Raw genomic sequence first — 26225 nt, forward strand, 5'->3', positions numbered from 1 at the left:
CATGCTCTCTTGCTCTCTTTCTCTATCTCAGATAAATAAATAAAATATTTAAAAGAAGAAGAAGAAGAAAACACCTTGTGCAACATTTTAAAAAGTATGGTAGAGTGTGTTTGTGACTAAAGGGTAAGCAAAAGTTTCTGAGGACATGGAAAACAACCATTGGAGAAGAAAATTGCTAATTAAACTGTAATTGCAACTTTCATACATTGTTGATTAAGTATAAAGTGTTACAAGCACTTTGGAAAAAGGCCTGGCAATTTCCTATAAAACTATGCATGCATCTATCTCATTACCCAAGAGAAACAAAAACATATTTCCACCAAAAAAAAAAAAAAAAAACACAAAAGAGGGCTCCTGGGTGGCTCAGTCATTTAAGCCACCAGCTCTTGATTTTGGCTCAGGTCATGATCTCAGGGTCCTGGTATCAAGCCCTGCATCAGGCGCCATGCTCAGCAGGGAGTCTGCTTGAGATTCTCTCTCTCCCTCTTCCTCTCCCCCTGCTCACATGCTCTCTATCCCTTTAAAATAAATAAATCTTAAAAAAAAAAGGAAAGCTCATATAACAGTTTTATTCATAATAGACAAAAATTCAAACACCCCGAGCACATATATCAGTAGGAGATGAATAAACTGTGGTATATTCCTACAATGGAATCCTCAGGAATAAAAAGGAATGAGCTCCTGTTAAATGCAACAACATGGATGAGTCTCAAAACATAATGCTGAGTAAAAGAAGCCTCGCAGAAAAGAGTACATACTATATGATTCCATTTATATGAATAGTAGAATCATATAAATGGAATTATATGCTATGTGCTAATTTGGGGGGGAAAGTTGTGGTAGAAAAATCAGAACAGTGGTTGCCTCTAGGGGTGGGTGGTGCCAGGTGTTGACTGAGAAGAGGTACAAGAAAAAATTCTGAAGTGATAGAAGTATTTTGCTTTTTTTTTTTTAAGATTTTATTTATTTATTTTGACAAAGAGAGACACAGAGAGAGAGGGAACACAAGCAGGGAGAGTGGGAGAGGGAGAAGCAGGCTTCCCGCGGAGCAGGGAGCCCAATGCGGAGCTCGATCCCAGGACCCTGGGACCATGACCTGAGCCAAAGGCAGATGCTTAACAACTGAGCCACCCAGGTGCCCCAGAAATGTTTTGCTTCTTGATAGAAGTTTTATTTACACAGATATATATGTTTTCAAAACTCTTTGAATGGTGCACTTAAGATTTGTGCATTTCATTGTATATAAATTTTACTGTAAGAGGAAAAAACTGTAATACTGAATTCTAATTAATTATATACATTTAATGGCAAGTGTACTGATGTCTGTAACCTACTTTAAAATGCATCAAAAAATAAGATGGATTGATGGAAAGGCAGATAGATAAATTAATATGTGATTAAAATATTAATGGTAGAATACATATGGTAAATATACAGATTAACTATATGGTCTTTCAACCTTTTTTATGTTTGAAATTTTTTATAGTAGAATGAGAACAAGAAAATTATAAACTTAAAATTCAAGGTAGTAGTCACATCCTGGGAGAAGAATAAGAATGGGAGATAGGTAATAAGCACACAGATGCAAAGGTATCAGTACTAGTCTGGCTCTTTTTATTTTAAGTTTTTTTTTTTTTTAAAGATTTTATTTATTTATTTGAGAGAAAGAATGTGAGTAGGGTGAGGTGCAGAGGGGGAAGGAGTAGGAGGGGGCAAGGGTCTCAAGCAGACTCTATACTGAGCATGGAGCCCAGGACGGGGCTCAATCTCACAACCCTGCGATCATGACAGACACTCAACCAACTGAGCCACCCAGGTGCCCCAGTACTAGTCAGCTCTTCAGTGTTCACAGATATTCATTGTATTATTGCACCTCGTAACTTACATACATCTTAAGAATACCCTTTATATAGTTTTCATACAATTAAAAAATATGATAAGAATACATCAGAAGTTGAGCTCTATTAACCAGTAATAACAATAATGAAGCACTATTTGTTAAACGACATTCCAGGATATCATTTCTCTATATTATAGTTCCCTTGGGCCTCAAAATCTAACATTTACATTTGCTTGTCTGAATCTTTTCATTTTCTTTCTTGCAAACTTTCCAGGTTCTATTGACTCTAGAGACAATCAGTTCCTTTCCTTTTAACACCCTTCTTTTCAATCCCTAAAGGGAATACTTCTGAACCTAAAACCTCCCCTACAGGCAAATAGTTTAGCACACTATGACCTTTAACCTGTCTTCTCTCTGTGGGTAGAATCTTTACTGCGTTCTTCCCTTTGTGGAAAATAATAGGCATGCCTCTAATCAATAACAAAAATAAAATGAGAATAAAAGTTGTAGAGTTTTAAGTAATAGTAGCTGACCTGGAATGGAGACAGAATGATATAGAGGTGAATGGGTTTGGTTTCATAAACTCGAAAATGTAGGTGGCTCAGTGACAGACAGTACACATACTGTTTGAAATTATTTTTGTCCTCCAGTTTTTATGTTTGCCAAATAGAGCAAAAGTGACCAAAAAGCAAATATAAAATGTCAGGGAACAAACTTAAGGAAAAACTTAACACTTTAGTATTATTAATTCTCACATCTTTTCTCACTTTTCCTTTATGTCAATATTGTTCTGTACATGAAAATCTGTGTGATAACTTATAAGACCTAACCTAGGCCAGGGAGAAGTAAATGATGCTTTTTCAATGTGTTGGGAGGCAGTATTTTTATCAGTTTTAATTCTAGCTTCACCATATGAGTTTCCTTGGGCAATTTACCAGTTCCTCTTTGTGAATTTCAGTTTCTTCATCTGTAAAATCCGTATTTCACTGAATCTAAATTACAATGTTATAACACCCTCAATTATTTTATGTGCCACTAAGAAAAAATAAATATTGCAATTAAACTATGATTCAATGCTTTTTTATTGATTGAAAATATTTATCCTAAGCTGTGTGTGTGTGTGTGTTTGTGTGAATCAGTGAGAAATATAGTACCATCAGCCTTCTGAATTATTTTTTAAGATTTTATTTATCCATTCATTCATTCATTCATTCATTCCTTGCAAGCAGGGGCAGGGGCAGAGGGAGAAGGAGAGAGACAATCCCAAGCAGACTCTGCACTGAGCGTGCAGCCCAATGCTGGGCTTGATCTCGCGACCCCAAAATCATCACCTGAGTGGAAACCAAGAGTCAGATGCTTGACCAACTGAGCCACCCAGGCGCCCCTTAACCTTCTGAATTACTTATAAGTAATAAGTAGGACAATGTACTTAAAGTGTTGATCAAGGAGCCTGGAACGTTATAAATAATAACTAGTAACCTTTATGTTGAGGGTGATACTGTTCGTGATTTGATCATGAGCACTTTGTGAAGTAGCTCATTGTTTAGGTTGTTCTTTGGGGATCAGAATTATTAATAGAACATCTTAATGAGATTTGTTGGTGGCAATCAGAATGCCCACTCATTTTGAATCTGAAATAGCATAACAGTGGCATAACATCTTTAGTTGGTTTTCAGAGGTAATTCTTTTAACTATTAGCATTTTGTTATCAATGAAATTTATTGGCTATTGTTGAAGTTTCCTCCAGAAATAAATTCTACTGATATATATCAACCTTCTGTTTTGGTTGAAGTTGCTATTTATGGAGAGAATTTGTTCAAGTGCGCAAGATGAGTGAGATATGCCTATATGTAAAGCTTAGTAAAATTGCATTGTTGATATTATGATATATGACCTCAGGTTTTAAACTGTTTTTTTTTTTTTATCATTTTCCTGTCTCTGCAGGAGGCAGACAGTGGGGAGGAGGAATGCCGGTCACAGCCCCGGAGGTATGTTTGTTCGTTATATTCTATAGCATTTCTATTGTTAATGTTTTTTCTCTAATTCTTTCTTAGTCTTGTCAGATTAGGTTATCATGGTTTTCCAAGAAGCTTAATTGGTCTCTCAAAATGGAATTGCTTTAAGAATCCAGTCACTGACTCAGAGATTTAAAATGGTAGATTGCATTATGTTGTACACATGAAACTAATACAATGTTGTATGTCAGTTATACACACATACATACATACATACATACATACATACATAAAATGGTAGATTGCTTTAAGAAAGTGCAGGTATGCCAATATTGGCCCAATTTTTATTCAAGTCTGAAGAACTATCTTGAGTAATAAAAAGTAAATTTTCATTACCTTTTAGGAAAATATCAACTGAACATTTCAGCCTTCAGTTTTGTACTTAGGTTTGTCATTCATTTTGATGGATATTTAAATTCTTATAGATTGGTCAATATTTTGCTTCTAAATACAAAGGATATACTGAGTAACTTACCCAGTCCTTCAAATACAATGAATACTCACAGAGTAGTGGGCATATTGTTAAAAGGGTACCAGTGCCTGCTGCCATTAAAAGAAAAATATTATGAGAGATATTTAGGAAGTATATAAATATTTTTGTTATCTCCTATAAGTGGTTTTATAAATCAACTTTTTCCCCCAAGAAACAGTTCTGGTAAGTTCAAGATGGTCATTTAAATGCTACCAAATTTGTATCCTTTGAACTCAATCACATGAGCTGTTCTGTATGATACAGAGGAAGTATACAGTAAGCATGCTCAATGTGGAGAACCTGGCCAAAGGGAATGCTTCCTTAATGATGAATTATCAGGTGTTTGTTGCTGTATACCACTCTTGTAAACTGCAAGTTTATATAAAAAGAGTTCCTTTTCATCAGTAACTGAAGCTTATTGACAATAAATTTCCTGTCTTGGTTAGCATGAAAAATTTGGCTTGCAGCTTAATATCTCACTATCTCTTGGGGAAGATCTGACAGTGAAGTGTCATTCTTTCACATAGGGCTAAGAGATAGAAACCCAGAAAAAAATTTTAGCTGAATTATTACCAGAGGCGTCATAACCTTATTCCCATTAGAGTGAAAAAAGGATTCCAAAAGATTCTGAATTTTCTACAAGGCCAAATGTAAAGATCATTGGGTTAATTTCAAGCTTACATATTGACTTGGCATCTACTGGGGGATAATTGTTGTTCCAAAAATTACATAATGATGAGGCAATGCAAGTTTACTCTCATTCACAGTCCTGAATTGTCAAGCCATTAAGAATCTTTATAAAGACCACTGTTTTTAAAGTTGTTGGCAATATATCATTAATATGACTAGCAGAGGGTTTTTGTAGGCTTCTTTTTACAAGAAAAGGATCATTTATACAAAGAAGGAATGAAGAACAACCTGGTAGCACCCATTTTTTTTAAAGATTTTTATTTATTTGTCAGAGAGAGAGAGAGAGAGCACAAGCAGGGGGAGCAGCAGAGGGAGAGGGAGAAGCAGGCTCCTCACTGAGCAAGGAGCCCAATGTGGGACTTGATCCCAGGACCGTGGGATCATGACCTGAGCCGAAGGCAGATGCTTAATGACTGAGCCACCCAGGCATCCCTGGTAGCACCCATTTTTAAAAATCAAAATTTACTTGCCTGTTGTAATTTCTTACATTCAGTATGTTTCCCAGGCTATTTCTAAATCTAATTGTTTTAGTCTGACCCAAAACAAAGAAACTTCTCTTAAGTGCCAATTGAATGCCCCTTGTAGCTAGATGGTATGTAAGAGGTTGATTTTTTGTGTGCTTGACTACTGCAGATTATTCTGGTATTCCCTATCACTTATTAGAGAATAAACCAGCACTGAATTAGCATCATTTCACTGAGCATGCCGGAACTCACCTTTTCAGTTTGTGGGTTCAGTTGTGGTTTGTAGTAAAGAATTGAATAGTAAACAGCATATTATTAAAACTAATGCCAAACAATAGCCAAACTGTGGAAAGACCCAAGATGTCCATCGACAGATGAATGGATAAAGAAGACGTGGTATATATACACAATGGAATATTATTCAGCCATCAAAAGGAATGAGATCTTGCCATTTGCAACGATGTGGATGGAACTGGAGGGTGTTATGCTGAGTGAAATAAATCAATCAGAGAAAGACATGTATCATATGACCTCACTGATATGAGGAATTCTTAATCTCAGGAAACAAACTGAGGGTTGCTGGAGTGGTGGGGGGTGGGAGGGATGGGGTGGCTGGGTGATAGACATTGGGGAGGGTATGTGCTATGGTGAGCACTGTGAATTGTGCAAGACTGTTGAATCACAGATCTGTACCTCTGAAACAAATAATGCAATATATGTTAAGAAAAAAAAAAGAAGAAGAAGATAGCAGGAAGGGAAGAATGAAGGGGGAGGATCGGAGGGGGAGACCAACCATAAGAGACGATGGACTCTGAAAAACAAACTGAGGGTTCTATAGGGGAGGGGGGTGGGGGGATGGATAGCCTGGTGATGGGTATTAAAGAGGGCACGTTCGGGGCGCCTGGGTGGCTCAGATGGTTAGGCGTCGGCCTTCGGCTCAGGTCATGATCCCAGGGTCCTGGGATCGAGTCCCGCATCGGGCTCCCTGCTCCTTGGGAGCCTGCTTCTCCCTCTGCTTCTCTCTCTCTCTCTCCCTCTGTCTCTCATGAATAAATAAATAAAATCTAAGAAAAAAAAAAAAAAAAAAAGAGGGCACGTTCTGCATGGAGCACTGGGTGTTATGCACAAACAATGAAACATGGAACACTGCATCCAAAACTAATGATGTAATGTATGGTGATTAACATAACAATAAAAAATTAAAAAATAAGTAAAAAAAATAAAACTAATGCCAATTCCACATAATAAAAAAGATGATTCATTAATTATCTCTTATTTTAACCAAATGCCATTTATTGGGAAAGTCTTAAGTTAAAAGTAATCATTTAATATAATTAGCTCAAACTATGAAGTCTTTAAAAACCAATGTTCACAGGCAACAACAAAAATAGATAAATTAGTCTACATCAAAATTTTTGCAAATAATATAGCTGATAAGGGGTCAATGTCCAGAATATATAAAGAACTCTTACAACTCAAGCACAATGGGAAAAGAACAATCTGTCTTATTCAGCTCAGGCTCCTATAACAAAATACCATAGACTAAGTGGCTTAAACGACAGGAATTTATTTCTTACAGTTCTGGAGGCAGGAAAATCCAAGCTCAACGTGCTGGCAGATTTGGTTCCTGGTGAGAGCTTTCTTCCTGGATTTCAGACAGCTGTGTTCTTGCTGTGTCCTCATATGGCTGTGTGAGAGAGGATGCTCTGGTCTCTTCCTCATATGTAGACATGAATCCTGTCACGGGAGCCCTCTGACATCATCATGACATCATCTAACCCTAATTTCCTCCCAAAGGCTCCCATCTCTAAATACCATAACATTAGGGGTTAGGGCTTCAACATATGGATTGGGGGGGGACACAAATATTCAATTCATAACATTCCACCCTACCCCCCCAACTCATATCCTTCTCACATAAAAAATATATTCATGGGGCGCCTGGGTGGCTCAGTCGTTAAGCGTCTGCCTTCGGCTCAGGTCATGATCCCAGGGTTCTGGGATCGAGCCCCGCATCAGGCTCTCTGCTCCGCGGGAAGCCTGCTTCTCCCTCTCCCACTCCCCCTGCTTGTGTTCCTTCTCTCGCTGTGTCTCTCTCTGTCAAAAATAAAAAAAATAAAATATTCATTCCATCCCAGTAGTCCCAAAAGTCTTAACTCATTTTAGCATCTACTCTTAAGTGTGAAGTCCAAAGTCTCATCTAAATATCTCATCTAAATCATGGGCATGCCTGGGTAGCTCAGTCGATTAAGCATCTGCCTTTGGCTTGTCATGATCTCAGGGTCCTGGGATCGAGTCCCATATCAGACTCCCTGTTCAGCGGGGAGCCTGCTTCTTCCCCTCCCTCTGTCTGCCATTCCTCCTGCTTGTGCTCTCTCTCTGTCAAATAAATAAAATCTTTAAAAAAATATATCTCATCTAAATCAGATATGGGTGAGATTAGAGGCAGAATTTCTCTCCAGCTATGAATCTCTGAAACCACATAAGTTATGCACTTCAAGACATGGTGGTAAGAGAAGCTTGGGAAAACATTCCCATTCCAAAAAGGAAAATAGGAGAGAAAGAAGAGGTGACAGGCCCCAAGTTAATCCAAAACCTAGCAAGGCAAATTTAGATCTTAAGGCTCAATAATAATGCTCTTTGGCTTCGATACTTTTCACTGGGGACCCACTGGGGCAGTTGTCCTGCCTTCAAGACCCACTGGAGTGGTGGTGTCATCTCCATGGCTCAGCAGGGCAGCCCTGTACCCTTGGCTCCCTCGAAGTGCCACACATCTGGCATTCTGCAAGGGCCCGTCTACCTGGCACTCTGCTGGGCAGCAGGACCAACGCAAAGGCAGCCTTGCCCCTCAGCCCTTGCACTCCGGGTCTGTAGTTGGAGTAGCAGTCCTGATGATCTCTGAATCGCCTTTGGGGTCCTTCTTCCCTTTTCTTGAAGGATAATGTATGTTCACAGCCTTCCTTCATTCTCTCTTGTTTTCTTTGCTTCCTTTAGTCCCAGCTGGTAGTGTTTCTGCTGGTATAAATCCCATCTCTATTCCTAGCTTCTGTGGAGATGGCTGTGGAGAGGTCCATGGTTCACACCCACTTTCATCATCACACCCTTGGGGTTTTCTTCTGAACATGCTCTCTCATTTTATACAATACAGACAGAATTTTCCACATCTCTAAGTTCTGTTTCATTTTGCTTAACTACTTCTTCAATTCATTTTTCTCTTCTCATATTTTACTATTTACAGTTGGAAGGAAGGAAGCTGTTCCTTCAGTGCTTTGCTTAAAAATCTCCTGTGCTAAATATCTAATTTCCTCACTCACAAGTTATACTTTTCACAAGACACTAGAACATGAACATAATTCAGCTAAGTTCCTTCCTACTTTATAACAAGTATTGCCTTTTCTCCGCTATCCAATAACATGTTCCTTATTTCCATCCGAGACCTCATCAGAGTGGACTTTACTGCCCATATTTCTACCAACATTCTGTTCATGATTATGATGTATTCTTTAAGAAGAGAGAGGGCTTTTTCTCCGGCCCTCCTCTTTTCTTTCTGAGCTCTCACCAGAATTGCCATTAACACTGTGTTCATGACAATCTTACCTTTTTCAAGCATGCACCTCAGAATTCTTCCAGCCTCGAGCCACTTCCAAATTCCAAAGCCACTTCCACATTTTTAGGTATTCAATATAGCAGCACCTCACTTCTCAGTACCAAAATCTATATTTGAGTTTTCTAGAAAAAATAGGAAATATAAAGATAGATAGATTTAGTGTAAGGAATTGGTTCACACAATTTATGGAAGCTGGGAAGTCCCCAAGATCTGCAAGTTGGAGACCCTGGAGAGCTGATGGTCTAACTTCCAGTCTGAGCCTGAGTCAGATCAGGAAAAGACTGATGTCATAGCTCAAAGACCTGCAGAGGGAGCAAATTCTAACTTGCTCAGCCTTTTGTTCTATTCAGGCCTTCATTGGAATGGTGAAGCCTACCCACATTGGGAAGGACCATCGGTTTGACTCAGTCTACTGATTCAAATGTTAATCTCTTCCAGAAACACCCTCAGAGACACCCCCAGAATAATGTTTAACCAAATTTCTGAGCCCAGAAGTTTGTGGCCCAGTCAAGTTGACACATAAAATTAACCTTTGAACAACTCAATTAAAAAATGGGTAAAGGACATTTCTCCAGAGAAGATATACAAATGACCAATAAGTACATGAAAAGATGTTCAGTATCACTAATCATTAGGAAATGCAAATCAAAACTACAATGAGATATATCACCACACTCATCAGGTTGGCTACTACCCAAAAAACAGAAAATAACAAGTATTGGTGACGATGTGAAGAAATTGAAACCCTTGTGCGCTGTTAGTGAGAATGTAAAAAGGGTACAGTATTGTAGGTCCTCAAAAAACTAAAAATGTAATTACCGTATGATCTAGCAATTCCACTTCTGGTTATATACCCAAAAGAATCAAAAGCAGGGTCTTGAGAAACTTGTACACCCATGTTCATAGCAAGATTATTCACAATAGCCACTGGCAGATAAATGGATGAACAAAGTATGGTATATACATAGAACAGAATATACTCAGCCTTAAAAAGGAAGGAAATTCTGACATATGTTACAACATGGACAAACCTTGAGGATATTATGCTAAGTGAAATAAGCCAGTCACCAAATAATACATATTGTATGCTTCCACTTACATGAGGTACCTAGAGTAGTCAGATTCTCAGAGATAGAAAATAGAATGTTGATTGCTAGGGGCTGGAGGAAGAGGAGAATGGAGTTATTGTTTAATGGGTACAGAGTTAAAGTTTTAGAAGAGAAAAAAGTTCTAGAGATGGATGGTGGTGATAGTTGCTCAACAGTGGGAATGTACTTAATGTACACTTACAAATAGTTAAGATGGCAAATGTTATGGTATGTACTTTTTACTATAGTTAAAAAACAATGTATTCATGCTACATTGGCCCCTTTTTATGACAACTCTGGCAATACTTTGTCTTTCTCAAAAGATAAGCATAAAAAGATAACATGATCACAGAGTTAAAAATCAGGTTGTATATTATTCTTAGTAAAAAAGATAAATAGATGACACTCAATGCCAGTCTTCCTTGTGCATGTTTATGAACTCATTGCTTTGCTGATTGTGTGATGACCCACTTTGCTTATTTGGGAACAACCAGGAAGATGAGTATAAAACTAAACCATACAGCATCCAGTATTCAACAATTTGACCTATAAATGGCTCTCTCATATGAGTTAACTAATGCTCTCTCTCTCTCTCTCATTCTGTCTCAAATAAATAAATAAAATCTTTAAAAAAATTATAAGACAATAAATAAAAATGAACAAAGAAATACACCACTGAAATCTTTGAAATCACAAGACATCTTTTTTAAGGTGAATAGTTGTGATAGGAAACAAAGTACTTTAGATCTAAATTTAGAAAATAAGTATTTTAATTACAGTAGAGTTCTTCCATTCCTGTGTGTACCAACTCTAAGCTAAGAGTTGTATAAAGAGAAAAGGAATGACCTTTAGGAAATTATAAGGTCAGAAATTTATAGTATTGTACAATAATATGGCTTCAAAGATCCAGAAATTGTGCTATTTTTGAAAAAATGGAAATGAATATTTAAGCCATTCAGGACAGTTTTTATATTTTCCCTAGTCAATTCAAGCAATACATATAATATTTGTTACCAATTTTTGTTTGTATGTTTCAAGAATTTTTTTGTCTTTTTTTCCCCACCATTGTGTTCTATTGACTTTAGAAGTGCAAACACCATGGGTGAATTCTACAGGGTGATTTTAATGGAATAGAATGGTGATCTGTAGAGAGGGTGACTTTTTAAATTTTATTGTAGTTGGCATACAATATTATATTACTTTCAGCTATACAACAAACATAGTGATTCAACATTTATATGCATTACGAAGTAATCACCATGATAAATCCATGTACTAAATGTCACCATACAAATTGTTGCAGTATTATTATCTCTGTTCCCTGTACTGTCTATACATTGTATCCCATGTCTTACTTGTTTTGTAACTGGAAGTCTATTTCCCCTATTTCACCCAACCCCACAGTCCCTCCCCTCTGACAACCAACCGATTGTTCCCTGTATCTATGAGTCTGTTTCTGTTTTGTTGTTTGCTCATTTTGTTTTTTATATTTCACTTAGCATAATACTGCCTAGGTTCATCCATGTCACAAAAAGCAGGATTTCATTCTTTTTTATAGCTGAGTAATAGTTCACATGTTCCATTGTGTGTGTGTGTGTGTGTGTGTGTACATATATATATATATATATATATATATATGTACCTACCACATCTTCTTTACCCAGTCATCTATTGATGGACACCTAGTTTCCTTCCATATCTTGGCTATTTTAAATAATGCTGCAGTGAACATAGGGATGTAGATATCTTTTCGAATTTGTGTTTTTGTTTTTGTTTTTTCAGATAAATACACAGAAGTGGAATTGCTGAATCATATGGTAGTTCTATTTTTTGAGGAACCTCCATACTATTTTCCATAGTGGCTACACTATTTTGCATTCCCACCAACACTGCACAAGTCCCTTTTCTGCACATCTTTACCAATACTTGTTATTTCTTGTCTTTTGAATACTAGCCATCCTGACAGGTGTGAGGTGATATCTCATTGTGGTTTTGATTTGCATTTCCCTGATGATGAGTGATGTTGAGTATCTTTTCATGTTTGTTGGCCATCCATGTGTCTTCTTTGGAAAAATGTCTATTCAGCTCCTTTGCCCATTTCTAAATTGAATTGTTTTTTATATATATTGGCTATTAACCAATATATAACCAATTGTGTTTTGTATATATTGGATATTAACCCCTTATTGGTTATGTCTTCTCCCATTCAGTAAGTTGCTTTTCATTTTGTTGATGTTTTCCTTCCCTGTGTAAAAACTTTTCAGTTTGATACAGTCCCATTTGCTTATTTTTGCTTTTGTTGACCTGTCTGAGGAGACAGATCCAAAAAAATATTGCTGACACCAGTGTCCAAGAGCTTACTGCCTATGTTTTCTTCCAGGAGTTTTAAATTTTCACATTCACATCTCACATTTAGGTGTTCAATCCATTTTGAGTTTATTTTTGTATATGGTATAAAAATTGGTCCAGTTTCATTCTTTTGTATGTCAGCTGTCCAGTTTTCCCAGTACTATTTATTAAAGAGACTGTCTTTTCTATTGCATATTCTTGCCCCTTTGTCAAAGATTAATTGTATAATTGTGGCTTTATGTCTAGACTCTATTCTGTTCCATTGAACTATGTGTCTGTTTTTATGCCAGTGTCATTACTGTTTTGATACTATAGCTTTGTAGTATAGTTTGAAATCAGGGAGTGTTATACCTCAGCTTTGTTCTTTCTCAAGATTGCTTTGGCTTTGCAGAGCCTTTTGTGGTTCCATACAAAATTTAAGATTACTTGTTCTAGTTCTGTGAAAATTTGCCATTGGTATTTTGATAGAGATTGTGTTGAATCTGTAGATTGCTTTGAGTGGTGTGGATATTTTGACAATCTTAATTCTGCCAGTCCATGGGCATAGTTTATCTTTCCACTTATTTCTGTCAACTTTAATTTCTTTCATCAGAGTATAGGTCTTTCACCTCCTTGGTTAAATTTATCCCTAGATATTTTATTCTTATTGCAATTGTAAATGGGATTGTTTTCTTAATTTCACATCTCTGATAGTTCATTATTAGTGTATAGAAATGGAACAGATTTATGTGTACTGAGTTCATATCTGGCAACTTTACTGAATTAATTTATTCTAATAATTTTTTGGTGGAGTCTTTAGGGTTTTCTATATATAGTACCCTTTAAACTGCAAATAGTGACAGTTTTACCTTTTCCTTTCCAATTTGGATGTCTTTTATTTCTTTTTCTTGTTTGATCAATGTGTCTAATACTATGTTAAATAATAGTGGCAAGAGCGAGCATTCTTGTCTTATTCCTGATCTTAGAGGAAAAGCTTTCAGCTTTTCACCATTGGATATGATGGTAGCTGTGGGTTTATCATATGTGGCCTTTATTGTGTTGGAGTATGTTCCCTCTATACCCACTTTGTTAAGAGTTTTTATCATAAATGGATATTGAAATTTATCAAATGCTTTTTTGGCATTTATTGACATGATTATCTGATTTATATCCTTCTTTTTGTTAATATGGTGTATCATATTGATTGATTTATGGATATCGAACCATCCTTGCATCCTCAGAATAAATCCCACTTGATTATGGTGTATGATTTTTTTAAAGTATTGTTGAATTCAATTTGCTAATATTTCGTTGAGGATTTTTGCATCTATATTCATCAGGGATATTGGCTTATAATTTTCTTTTTTTGTGGTGTCTTTGGGTTTTGGTATTAGGGTAATGCTGGTCTTACAGAATGATTTTGGAAGCATTCCTTCCTCTTTATAGTTTTTTGGAATAGTTTGAGAAGGATAGGTATTAACTCTTCCATAAATGTTTGGTAGAATTCACCTATGAAGTTGTTTGGTCTTGGACTTCTGTTTTATTGGGAATTCTTTGATTACAGGTTCAGTTTCATTACTAGTAATCAGTCTATTCAGATTTTCTATTTCTTCTTGATTCAGTCTTGAAAGATTGTATGTTTCTAGGAATTTATTTTTCTAGGTGTCCCATTTGTTGTCATATAATTGTTTGTACTAGTGTCTTATGATTCTTTGTATTTCTGTGGTATCCGTTGTAACTTCTCTTTCATTTCTATTTTATTTATTTGGGTCCTCTCTTTTTCTTGATGAGTCTGACTAAAAGCTCATAAATTTTGTTTCTTTTTTCAAAGAACTGCCTCCTACTTATATTGATGTTTTCTATTTTTTACTTTAGTCTCTATGTCATTTATTTTCACTCTGATCTTTATTATTTCCTTCCTTGAACTAACTTTGGGCTTCGTTCTTTCTCTAGTCCTTCTGGTGTGATGTTACATTGTTGTCTTGAGATTTTACTTGATTCTTGAGGTGGATCTATGTCGCTATCAACTTCCCTTTGAGAACTACCTTTGCTTTGTTCCATAGGTTTTGGACTGTTGTATTTTTATTTTCGTTTGTCTCTAAGTATTTTTTTATTTCCTCTTGATTTCTTCATTGACCCAGTTTTCTTCTTAAAATTGATTTCTAGTTTCATAGTGTTGTGGTTGGAAAAGATGCATTATATGATTTCAGTCTTCTTAAATTCACTGAGACTTGGGGTTGCCTGCGTGGTTCAGTCGGTTAAGCGTCTGCCTTCAGCTCAGGTCGTGATCTCAGGGTTCTGGGATCAAGCCCCACATCAGGCTCCCTGTTGAGCAGGGAGTCTGCTTCTCCCTCTCCCTCTGCCTCTCTCCCCAGCTTGTACTCTCTCTTTCAAATAAATAAATAAAATCTTAAAAAAAAATTCACTGAGACTTGTTTTATGACCCAATGTGATTTATTCTGGAGAATATTCCATGTGTTCTTGAAAAAAAAATTATTCTGCTGTTTTAGATGGAATGTTCTGCAGATATTTATGAAATTCATCTGGTCTAATGTGTGATTTAAGGCCAATGTTTTCTTGCTGATTTTCTGTCTGGATGATCTAACCATTGATGAAAATGGGGTATTAAAGTCCCCTACTATTACCATATCACTGTCAGTTTCTTCTGTGTCTGTTAATATTTGCTTTATTTATTTAGGTGCTCCTATGTTGGGTGTTCTTTTCCCTTAGGATTTGGTGACTTTCCTTAGTGTTATGTTTTCCTTTCTCTTTATTTTTTATGTATCTATTATAAGTATTTGGTTTGTGGTTACCATAAGGTTCATATATAACATCCTACATATATAGCAGCCTATTTTAAGTCAATGATTGCTTCAGTTCAAACACATTCTAAAAGCACTACATTGTTATTCCTCCCTCCCCATGTTTTATGTTTTTGATGTCATATTTTACATCTTATTATTTTGTGTATTCTTTGACTAATTATTGTAGATCTGGATGATTTTACTAATTTTGTATTTTAACCTTCATACTAGCTATGTAGGTGGTTGACCCACCACCTTTCCTATATGTTTACTTTTACCAATGAGATTTTTTCTTTCATAATTTTCTTAGTTCTAGTTATGTACTTTTCTTTTCCATTTAAGGAGGGCACACGTTGTGATATGCACTGGGTGTTATACATAACAATGAATCATTGAACACTACATCAAAAACTAATGATGTGCTATACAGTGGCTAACTGAACATAATAAAAATAAATAAATAAAGAAGTCCCTTTAATATTTATTATAGGGCCAGTTTGGTGTTGATGAACTCCTTTGTCTTCCACTTTTCTGGGAAATCCCTTGCCTCTCCTTTAATTTTGAGTGATAATCTTGTTGGGTGGAGTATTCTTGGTTGGAAGTTTTTTCCTTTTAGCATTTTGAATATATTCTACTCCCTTCTGGCCTGTAAAGTTTCTGCTGACAAATCAACTGATAGTCTTATAGGAGTTCCTTTGTACATAAGTAGTTGTTTTTTCTCTTGCTGCTTTTAAGATTCTCTCTTTACTTTAACTGATGACACTTTGATGATAATGTGTGTTGGTGTGGGTCTCTTTGGGTTCATCTTACTGGGGACTCTTTTTGCTTCCTTCACCAGTTTAGGGAAGTTTTTGGCAATTGTTTCTTCAAATAGTTTTTCTGTCCCTTTCTTTCCCTCTTTTCTCCTTTTGGGAGTCCTATAATGCAAATGTTTGTATGCTTGATGTTGTCCCAGAGGTCCCTTAAACTAGCCTCATTTTTAAAAATTCTTTTTTCTTTTTGCTCTTCTGATTGGGTGATTTCCATTACCCTGTCTTCCAGATCGCTGATCCATTCTTCTACATTCTGATCTGCTGTTGATTCCTTCTAGTGTATTTTTCATTTTAGTTATTGAATTCTTCAGCTCTGATTAGTTCTTTTTATATTTTCTGTTTCTTTGTTGAAATTCTCCCTATGTTCATTCATTCTTCTCCTGAGTTCCATGAGATTTTTTTGTAACCATTACTTTGAATTTTATCTGGTAGATTATTTCCATTTCATTTCTTTTTCTGAGATTTTATCATATTCTTTCTTTTGGAACATACTCCTGTCTTTTTATTTTACCTAACTGTCTATTTGTTTTAATGTATTAGATCAGTTACCTGTACCAGCCTTGAAAGACTGGCTTTATGCAGAAGTCACCCTGTGGGGCCCAGTAGCACAAACACCTCTGATCGCCTGAGCCAGGTCCCTCAGGGGTATTTCTTGTGTGGGCTGTATACACCTTCCTGTTGTAGCCTGGTCGTAATTAGTACAATCTCATTGGTGTGTGGGGTGGCCACAATAGCCATAAGCATGCTGGTGGGCTGGGCAGCCCTCTGGCACAGCTGACTGCTGTGTCTGGCTGTGACTGTTGCCAGCATTCTAGGTGCAGGGCTGGCCCTTCAAGGCAGGAACACTTAGGAATGGCTCTGGTGCTGACTGAGTGTGCCTGTGCCTGTGGGAGATGGTGGATCAGGGATCCACTTGGGAGGGGCTGGGTGGGTAGGTTGGATGGGGCTAGTGGTGCTAGCACAGTAGATGGAGAGTGTCAGAAATGGCACCTGCTACGGCCAGGAAAACCAGGTAGAAGGGAAGTAAAAAAATAAAAAGTGCCCACCAGTGTTTCTGTCTCCAGGGAACATTACAACAGATCACTGCTCCTCCAGCCCACACCATAAAATTAGTCAGTGGATCTCCTTCATGTGTGGGTGGAGGTGAGCTCAGTATCTTCTTACTTACCATCTTGATCCCACCTCCAGAAGGTGACTTCTAAGGTTACATAGCTGTTTGTGGAGAGCCAGTTATATCCAAAATATGACCAGCAGGAGTCTGTTGCCCTCTGGAGGAATCCAAAATAATGGGGGCTGGAAGTACTGACCCTTTTCTTTTTAAATTAATCAATGTGAAGTTACTTTTCTTTTTTCTTTTTTTTTTTAAGCAAGCTCTATGCCCAACATGGTGCTTGAACTCACAACCCTGAGATCAAGAGTTGCATGCTGCACCGAATGAGCCAGCCAAGTGCCCCTGTGAAGTTCTTTTTCATGTTTAGCCCAAAGCCCCTCATGTTTTAAGCCTCGTTTCTTCCTTTTTAGTCATTGATAGATATAAAGAATTACTCACCATCTACTGAGAAAGTTCTTCACCTTTGAAAACATGTTATTTCTCCCAAGGTACTTCAGACCTAGCAATGAAAACAAAGTTTGCAGCAGATGGGATAGAGAGCTTTGTGGGCCAAAGGAGTCTTGTGAAATCTCTTGGAAGAGCTGGATCTTGAATGAATGGGATTTAGATAGAACAGAAGGAGAGCATTCCAAATACAGGAAGATAGAGAGAGTGGAAAGATATCCTCAGAAGTCTGGAAGTAGGTGCTAATGTGTTTCTAGAAGATAATTGTCAGTATCTTAAAAGCAGAGTTTTTGATAGATCTTTGTCTAGAAGAATGACATGATTGCCAGAAGAGTATGGCAGTGTTAAGCAGTATGAGAGGAGGCAAGAAAACTATCCAGAAAGCTGTTGCAGGCAAATGGCTAGAGGTGGGCAATCTCCCCATCTGACAGCAGCATGAAGACCGGGGAGATGCCTTTTATCTCAGTATCCACAGCAACTAGCATGTAGTTGGCACTCAGTAAATGCTTAAGTGAATGTTGAGTGAATAAATGAAAATAAGAGAGTGTTGATATCGCTATTAAAAATGATGTACTAAAAAAAAAAACTTGTGTGAGGAGTTCACCTTTGAACATGTAGAATTACGGTGCAATAGTCAAATGGAGACCTCTTGAAGACAGTTGAAAGAAAACAGAATCAGGACATGTCTTTGTGTAAGATATAGTTTCAAAATGGCACTGTGTTACTAGTTCATTCAATCAGTGGCCAAATCTCTTCTCCAAATCTTAATCTTTGGTACCTCATCAGGTTTTTTTAATCTTCTATTTTTTCTGTTATTTGTACTTTTGGGATATGTCTTCATTTAATTTCAGTTTATTTGGTGAAATAATTTTAGTATGGGGGTGCCTGGGTGGCTCAGTTGGTTAAGCAGCTGCCTTCGGCTCAGGTCATGATCCCAGAGTCCTGGGATCGAGCACCATGTCAGGCTCCCTGCTTGGTGGGAAGCCTGCTTCTCCCTCTCCCACCCACCCTGCTTCTGTTCCCTCTCTTGCTGTCTCTCTCTCTGTCAAATAAATAAATAAAATCTTTACTAAAAAAGAAATAATTTTAGTATGGATTTAAATATCATAATAATAAATGTACTGCATTGCCCATGAGAAAAGGACAGATATACTCCCACCTCAATATATGTTCTAGTTAAAGAATATATTATCCTAGAGAATAAAAGTATTATACTTAAATAAAAAAAACAAGATAGGAAAGAAGAAAAGTCCATTGTAAATCTGAGCTGCCTCATTTTTATCATTCTTAAAATTTAAAACAAAAAAAAAAGAAATAATCTCATATTTACAGAAAGTTGCAAATACAATACAAGGGATTTTTTTCTTGAGCCATTTGATACTAAAATGCTCTATCACCTTGCTTTTCTGTTTTAAGAAAGTATAACTGAATATTTATTGAACTTATAACAGTATATATATGTGTGATTTGTTTGCTTACAAATGTAGAACTTTCCATATATTAAAAATTAGTTCTAACTGATCACATTGAAGCCATACATCTTTTGCTATTGACCCTACTGAAGTTTGAATCTCTACCTCCCACCATGCAGATTATTCTTACAATCTTATAATCTTATAATCCAGAGAACTATCAACTGTTTATAAACATTTGGGTATGGCCAACACAGGGTGTAGTGAGCTGTCCTCTCATTCAGTTGAGTTCTGCCACTGTATGGGGTTGCCCCATTAAATTGTTAAGTGCACACTTTTTTTTTAAAGAATATTTTTATCTTAATTGTGGAAAAATATACTTAACATAAAATTTGCCCTGTTAACCATTTTTAAGCATACTGTTCTCTGGCATTAAGTACATTCACATTCACCCTTTTCCTAGTTTCTTTTTTCTTTATTATTATGCTATGTTAATCACCATATATTACATCATTAGTTTTTGATATAGTGTTCCATGATTCATTCTTTCCGTATAACACTCAGTGCTCCATTCAGTACGTGCCCTCCTTAATACCCATCACCAGGCTAACCCATCCCCCTACCTCCCTCCCCTCTAGAACCCTCAGTTTGTTTCTCAGAGTCCATAGTCTCTCATGGTTCATCTCCCCCTCCGATTACCTCCCCCCTTCATTTTCCCTTCCTGCTACCTTCTTTTTTTTTTTTTTTAACATATAATGTATTATTTGTTTCAGAGGTGCAGGTCCGTGATTCAACAGTCTTACACAATTCACAGCACTCACCATAGCACATACCCTCCCCAGTGTCTATCACCAAGCCACCCCATCCCTCCCACCCCCCACCACTCCAGCAACCCTCAGTTTGTTTCCTGAGATTGAGAATTCCTCATATCAGTGAGGACATATGATACATATCTTTCTCTGATTGACTTATTTTGCTCAGCATAACACCCTCCAGTTCCATCCACGTCGTTACAAATGGCAAGATCTCATTCCTTTTGATGGCTGCATAATATTCCATTGTATTATATACCACATCTTCTTTATCCATTCATCTGTCGATGGACATCTTGGCTCTTTCCATAGTTTGGCTATTGTGGACATTGCTGCTATAAACATCAGGGTGCGTGTACCCTTTCGGATCCCTACATTTGAATCCTTGGGGTAAATACCTAGTAGTGTAATTGTTGGGTCATAGGGTAGCTATATTTTCAACTTTTTGAGGAACCTCCATACTGTTTTCCAGAGTGGCTGCACCAGCTTGCATTCCCACCAACAGCGTAGGAGGATTCCCCTTTCTCTGCATCCTTGCCAACAACTGTCCGTTTCCTGACTTGTTAATTTTAGCCATTCTGACTGGTGTGAACTGGTATCTCTTTGAGGTTTTGATTTGGACTTCCCTGATGCCGAGTGATGTTGAGCACTTTTTCATTTATCTGTTGGCCATTTGGATGTCTTCTTTGGAAAAATGTCTGTTCGTGTCTTCTGCCCATTTCTTGATCGGATCATTTGTTCTTTGGGTGTTGAGTTTAATAAGTTCTTTATAAATTTTGGATACTAGCCCTCTATCCGATATGTCATTTGCAGATATCTTCTCCCATTCTGTCGGTTGTCTTTTGGTTTTGTTGACTGTTTCTTTTGCTATGCAAAAGCTTCTTATCTTGATGAAGTCCCAATAGTTCATTTTTGCCCTTGCTTCTCCTGCCTTTGGCAATGTTTCTAGGAAGAAGTTGCTGCGACTGAGGTCAAAGAGGTTGCTGCCTGTGTTCTCCTTTAGGATTTTGATGGATTCCTGTCTCACATTTAGGTCTTTCAGCCATTTTGAGTCTATTTTTGTGTGTGGTGTAATGAATGGTCCAGTTTCATTCTTCTGCATGTGGCTGTCCAATTTTCCCAACACTATTTGTTGAAGAGACTGTCTTTTTTCCATTGGACATTCTTTCCTGCCTTGTCGAAGATGAGTTGACCATAGAGTTGAGGGTCCATTTCTGGGCTCTCTATTCTGTTCCATTGATCTGTGTGTCTGTTTTTGTGCCAGTACCATACTGTCTTGATGATGACAGCTGTGTAATAGAGCTGGAAGTCCGGAATTGTGATGCCACCAGCTTTGCTTTTCTTTTTCAGCATTCCTCTGGCTATTCGGGGTCTCTTCTGGTTCCATACAAATTTTAGGATTATTTGTTCCATTTCTTTGAAAAAAGTGGATGGTATTTTGATAGGGATTGCACTGAATGTGTAGATTGCTCTCGGCAGCATTGACATCTTCACAATATTTGTTCTTCCAATCCATGAGCATGGAACGTTTTTCCATTTCTTTGTGTCTTCCTCAATTTCTTTCATGAGTATTTTATAGTTTTCTGAGTACAGATTCTTTGCCTCTTTGGTTAGATTTATTCCTAGGTATCTTATGGTTTTGGGTGCAACTGTAAATGGGATCGACTCAATTTCTCTTTCTTCTGTCTTGTTGTTGGTGTATAGGAATGCCACTGATTTCTGTGCATTGATTTTATATCCTGCCACTTTACTGAATTCCTGTATGAGTTCTAGCACTTTTGGGGTGGAGTCTCTTGGGTTTTCCACATACAGTATCATATCATCTGCAAAGAGTGAGAGTTTGACTTCTTCTTTGCCGATTTGGATGCCTTTGATTTCTTTTTGTTGTCTGATTGCTGTGGCTAGGACTTCTAACACTATGTTGAATAGCAGTGGTGATGGTGGACATCCCTGCCGTGTTCCTGACCTTAGGGGGAAAGCTCCCAGTTTTTCCCCATTGAGAATGATATTTGCTGTGGGTTTTTCATAGATGGCTTTTATGATATTGAGGTATGTACCCTCTATCCCTATACTCTGAAGAGTTTTGATCAAGAAAGGATGCTGTACTTTGTCAAATGCTTTTTCTGCATCTATTGAGAGGATCATATGACTCCTGTTCTTTCTTTTGTTAATGTATCACATTGATTGATTTGTGGATGTTGAACCAACCTTGCGGCCCAGGGATAAATCCCACTTGGCTGTGGTGAATAATCCTTTTAATGTACTGTTGGATCCTATTGGCTAGTATTTTGGTGAGAATTTTTACATCCATGTTCATCAAGGATATTGCTCTGTAATTCTCCTTTTTGATGGGGTCTTTGTCTGGTTTGGGGACCAAGGTAATGGTGGCCTCATAAAACGAGTTTGGAAGTTTTCCTTCCATTTCTATTTTTTGGAACAGTTTCAGAAGAACAGGTATTAATTCTTCTTGAAATGTTTGGTAGAATTCCCCTGGGAAGCCATCTGGCCCTGGGCTCTTGTTTGTTGGGAGGTTTTTGATGACTGCTTCAATCTCCTTAGTGGTTATAGGTCTGTTCAGGTTTTCTATTTCTTCCTGGTTCAGTTTTGGTAGTTGATACATCTCTAGGAATGCATCCATTTCTTCCAGGTTATCTATTTGCTGGCATAGAGTTGCTCATAATATGTTCTTATAATTATGTTTGTATTTCTTTGGTGTTGGTGTGATCTCTCCTCTTTCATTAATGATTTTATTTATTTGGGTCATTTCTCTTTTCTTTTTGATCAGTCTGGCCACGGGTTTATCAATCTTGTTAAGTCTTTCAAAGAACCAGCTCCTAGTTTCATTGATCTGTTGTACTGTTCTTTTGGTTTCTAGTTCATTGATTTCTGCTCTGATCTTTATTATTTCTCTCCTCCTGCTGGGTTTAGGCTTTATTTGCTGTTCTTTCTCCAGCTCCTTTAGGTGTAGGGTTACGTTGTGTATTTGAGACCTTTCTTGTTTCTTGAGAAAGGTTTGTATTGCTATATAATTTCCTCTAAGGACTGCCTTTGCAGCATCCCAAAGATTTTGAACAGTTGTGTTTTCACTTTCATTGGTTTCCATGAATTTTTTTAATTCTTCTTTAATTTCCTGGTTGACCCATTCATTCTTTAGTAGGATGCTCTTTAGCCTCCATGTATTTGAGTTCTTTCCGACTTTCCTCTTGTGATTGAGATCTGATTTCAAAGCTCTGTGGTCTGAAAATATGCAGGGAACGATCCCAGTCTTTTGGTATCGGTTGAGACCTGATTTGTGACCTAGGATTTGATCTATTCTGGAGAATGTTCCATGGGCACTAGAGAAGAATGTGTATTCTGTTGCTTTGGGATGGAATGTTCTGAATATGTCTGTGAAGTCCATTTGGTCCAGTGTGTCATTTAAAGTCTTTATTTCCTCGTTGATCTTTTGCTTAGATGATCTGTCCATTTCAGTGAGTGGGGTGTTAAAGTCCCCAACTATTATTGTATTGTTGTCATGTGTTTCTTTGCTTTTGTTATTAATTGCCTTATATAATTGGCTGCTCCCATGTTAGGGGCATAGATATTTACAATTGTTAGATCTTCTTGTTGGATAGACTCTTTAAGTAGGATATAGTGTCCTTCCTCATCTCTTATTATAGTCTTTGGTTTAAAATCTAATTTGTCTGATATAAGGATTGCCACCCCAGCTTTCTTTTGGTATGCTTCCATTAGCATGGTAAATGGTTTTCCACCCCCTCACTTTCAATCTGGGGGTGTCTTTGGGTCTAAAATGAGCCTCTTGCAGACAGCATATTGATGGGTCTGGTTTTGTTTATCCAATCTGATAGCCTGTGTCTTTTGATTGGGGCATTTAGCCCATTTACATTCAGGGTAACTATTGAAAGATAGGAATTTAGTGCCATTGTACTGCCTGTAAGGTGACTGTTACTGTATATTGTCTGTGTTCCTTTCTGGTCTATGTTACTTTTAGGCTCTCTCTTTGCTTAGGGGACCCCTTTCAATATTTGTTGTAGGGCTCGTTTCGTGTTTGCAAATTCCTTTAGTTTTTGTTTGTCCTGGAAGGTTTTTATCTCTCCTTCTATTTTCAATGACAGCCTAGCTGGATATAGTATTCTTGGCTGCATATTTTTCTCATTTAGTGCTTTGAATATATCATGCCAGTCCTTTCTGGCTGCCAGGTCTCTGTGGATAGGTCTCTTGCCAATCTAATGTTTCTACCATTGTAGGTTACAGATCTCTTCTCCCAAGCTGCTTTCAGGATTTTCTCTTTGTCTCTGAGACTCATAAGTTTTACTATTAGATGTCGGGGTGTTGACCTATTTTTATTGATTTTGAGTGGGGTTCTCTGTGCCTCCTGGATTTTGATGCCTGTTTCCTTCCCCACATTAGGGAAGTTCTCTGCTATAATTTGCTCCAGTATACCTTCTGCCCCTCTCTCTTTCTTCTTCTGGGATCCCAATTCTTCTAATATTGTTTTGTCTTATGGTATCACTTATCTCTTGAATTCTGCCCTTGTGATCCAGTAGTTGTTTATCTCTCTTCTTCTCAGTTTCTTTATTTTCCATCATTTGGTCTTCTATATCACTAATTCTCTCTTCTGCCTCATTTATCGTAGCGGTTAGAGCCTCCATTTTTTATTGCACCTCATTAATAGCCTTTTTGATTTCAACTTGGTTAGATTGTAGTTCTTTTATGTCTCCAGAAAGCGTTTCTCTAATATCTTCCATGCTTTTTTCAAGCCCAGCTAGTATCTTTAAAATCATCATTCAGAACTCCAGTTCTGACATCGTACTAATGTCCATATTGATTAGGTCCTTAGCAGTCGGTACAGCCTCTTGTTCTTTTTTTTGAGGTGATTTTTTCTGTTTTGTCATTTTGTCCAGAGGGGAATAGATGAATGAGAGAACAAAATGCTAACAGGGTAACAACGACCCCAGAAAAATATACACTAAACAAATCAGTAAAGACCTGAAACTGGTGGAAAAGAAAGGGAAAAAGAAAAAGATAAAAAAAAAAAAACAGAACATGATCAAATATGATCAGGCTGGTGCATAGATCAGTGCCACACACTAGATTTTGGGTGTATTTTGGTCTGTTAGAAGAAAATGCCTCCCAAAATTTTAAAGAAAGAAAAACATATATGTACAAAAATAAGGGTAAATACAATGAAGGGATGGAATATGACTGTAAAGATGAAAATTATAAGATTTTATAAAAGGGATTGGTAAGAAGTTGGTTGAACAAAGAAAGAGAGGATTTAAAAAAAAAAAGGGAGAGAATGTGATCGGGCAGGAGACTAGAACAAAGCCATACACTAGAGATTTAGGGTATATTTTGGTCTGTTAGAAGAAATGGTATCCCAAAATTTTAAAGAGAGAACAACTTAAATATATATCTACATACCAAAAATAAGGTTAACTACTAATAAGGGATAGAATATGACTCTAAAAATGAAAAAATATATATTTTTAAGAAAGGATTGATAAGATTTGTTGAAAAAAGGAAAAAGAAAAATTCAAAAAAAATGAAAAAGAAAATTAAAAAAATTAACCTTGAAAGACTAAAGAATCATGGCAAAAAAGCAATGAATTCTATGTGCAGTATTCCCCTAGCACTGGAGTTCTGCCATTCTCATTGATCAGTAAGCTTGGTCTTGGCTGGCTGTTTTTGCTGATCTTCTGGGGGAGGGGCCTGTTGCCATGGTTCCCAAATGTCTTTGCCAGGGTCGGAATTGCCCCACCCTTGCCAGGTGGGGCTAAGTAACCGCCTGGGGTTTGCTCTTGGGAGCTTTTGTTCCCTGCAAGCTTTCCCTACAGCTTTGGAGGAGGAGAGTGAAAATGGCGGCCTCCCAGTCTCCACCCTGGAGGAACCGAGAACTTGGGGCCCTGCTCCTCAGTGAGCCCCCAGAGAAAAGCAGTGAATCACACTCCCGTCTCCCCAGTCTCCGGCTGTGCTCCATGCTCACCCGGCCTGTGATCAAATGTTTCTATCTCTGGCACCCGACCCCAAGTGGAGTCTCCAAACCCAGCAGATCCCTGCAGTGTGCTCCCGTGCGGCTCCTCTCAGGGGAGGAAGGGGAGTCTCCCTGGATCTGCTACTTGTTGGGTCCCTGCTGGAAGAGCAGTGGCCCGACTGTGCTGCAGATCACGGTTTATGGCCACCCCGAGCTGAGAGCCCACTCCTCGCCTCCGTCCTTGCAGCCGGCTTCCCCGCTCTGATACCTGGGAGCTCTGCCGCACTCAGGCACCCCCGTTCTTCCTGTGACCCAGGGGGTCCTGCAACCACACTGTCCCAGCGAGAGTCCC

At 37.7% G+C, this 26225-nt stretch overlaps 1 protein-coding gene across 3 annotated transcripts in view; it reads left to right on the forward strand.

Annotated features, from left to right (window-relative positions):
- SSH2 (slingshot protein phosphatase 2) overlaps positions 1–26225 on the forward strand; it is a 242734-nt gene that overhangs the window by 92815 nt on the left and 123694 nt on the right. For all 3 annotated transcript variants that reach the window (XM_025851382.2, XM_025851385.2, XM_073879337.1), the window contains one exon: positions 3785–3828. In XM_025851382.2, coding sequence (XP_025707167.1) covers positions 3785–3828 — 44 coding nt within the window. The remainder of the gene's footprint in view (positions 1–3784; positions 3829–26225) is intronic.

This window comes from Callorhinus ursinus, unplaced genomic scaffold (assembly GCF_003265705.2).
Source record: "Callorhinus ursinus isolate GAN/ISIS: 27379988/994484 unplaced genomic scaffold, GSC_fseal_2.0 scaffold34, whole genome shotgun sequence".
Classification (NCBI taxonomy): Eukaryota; Metazoa; Chordata; class Mammalia; order Carnivora; family Otariidae; genus Callorhinus; species Callorhinus ursinus.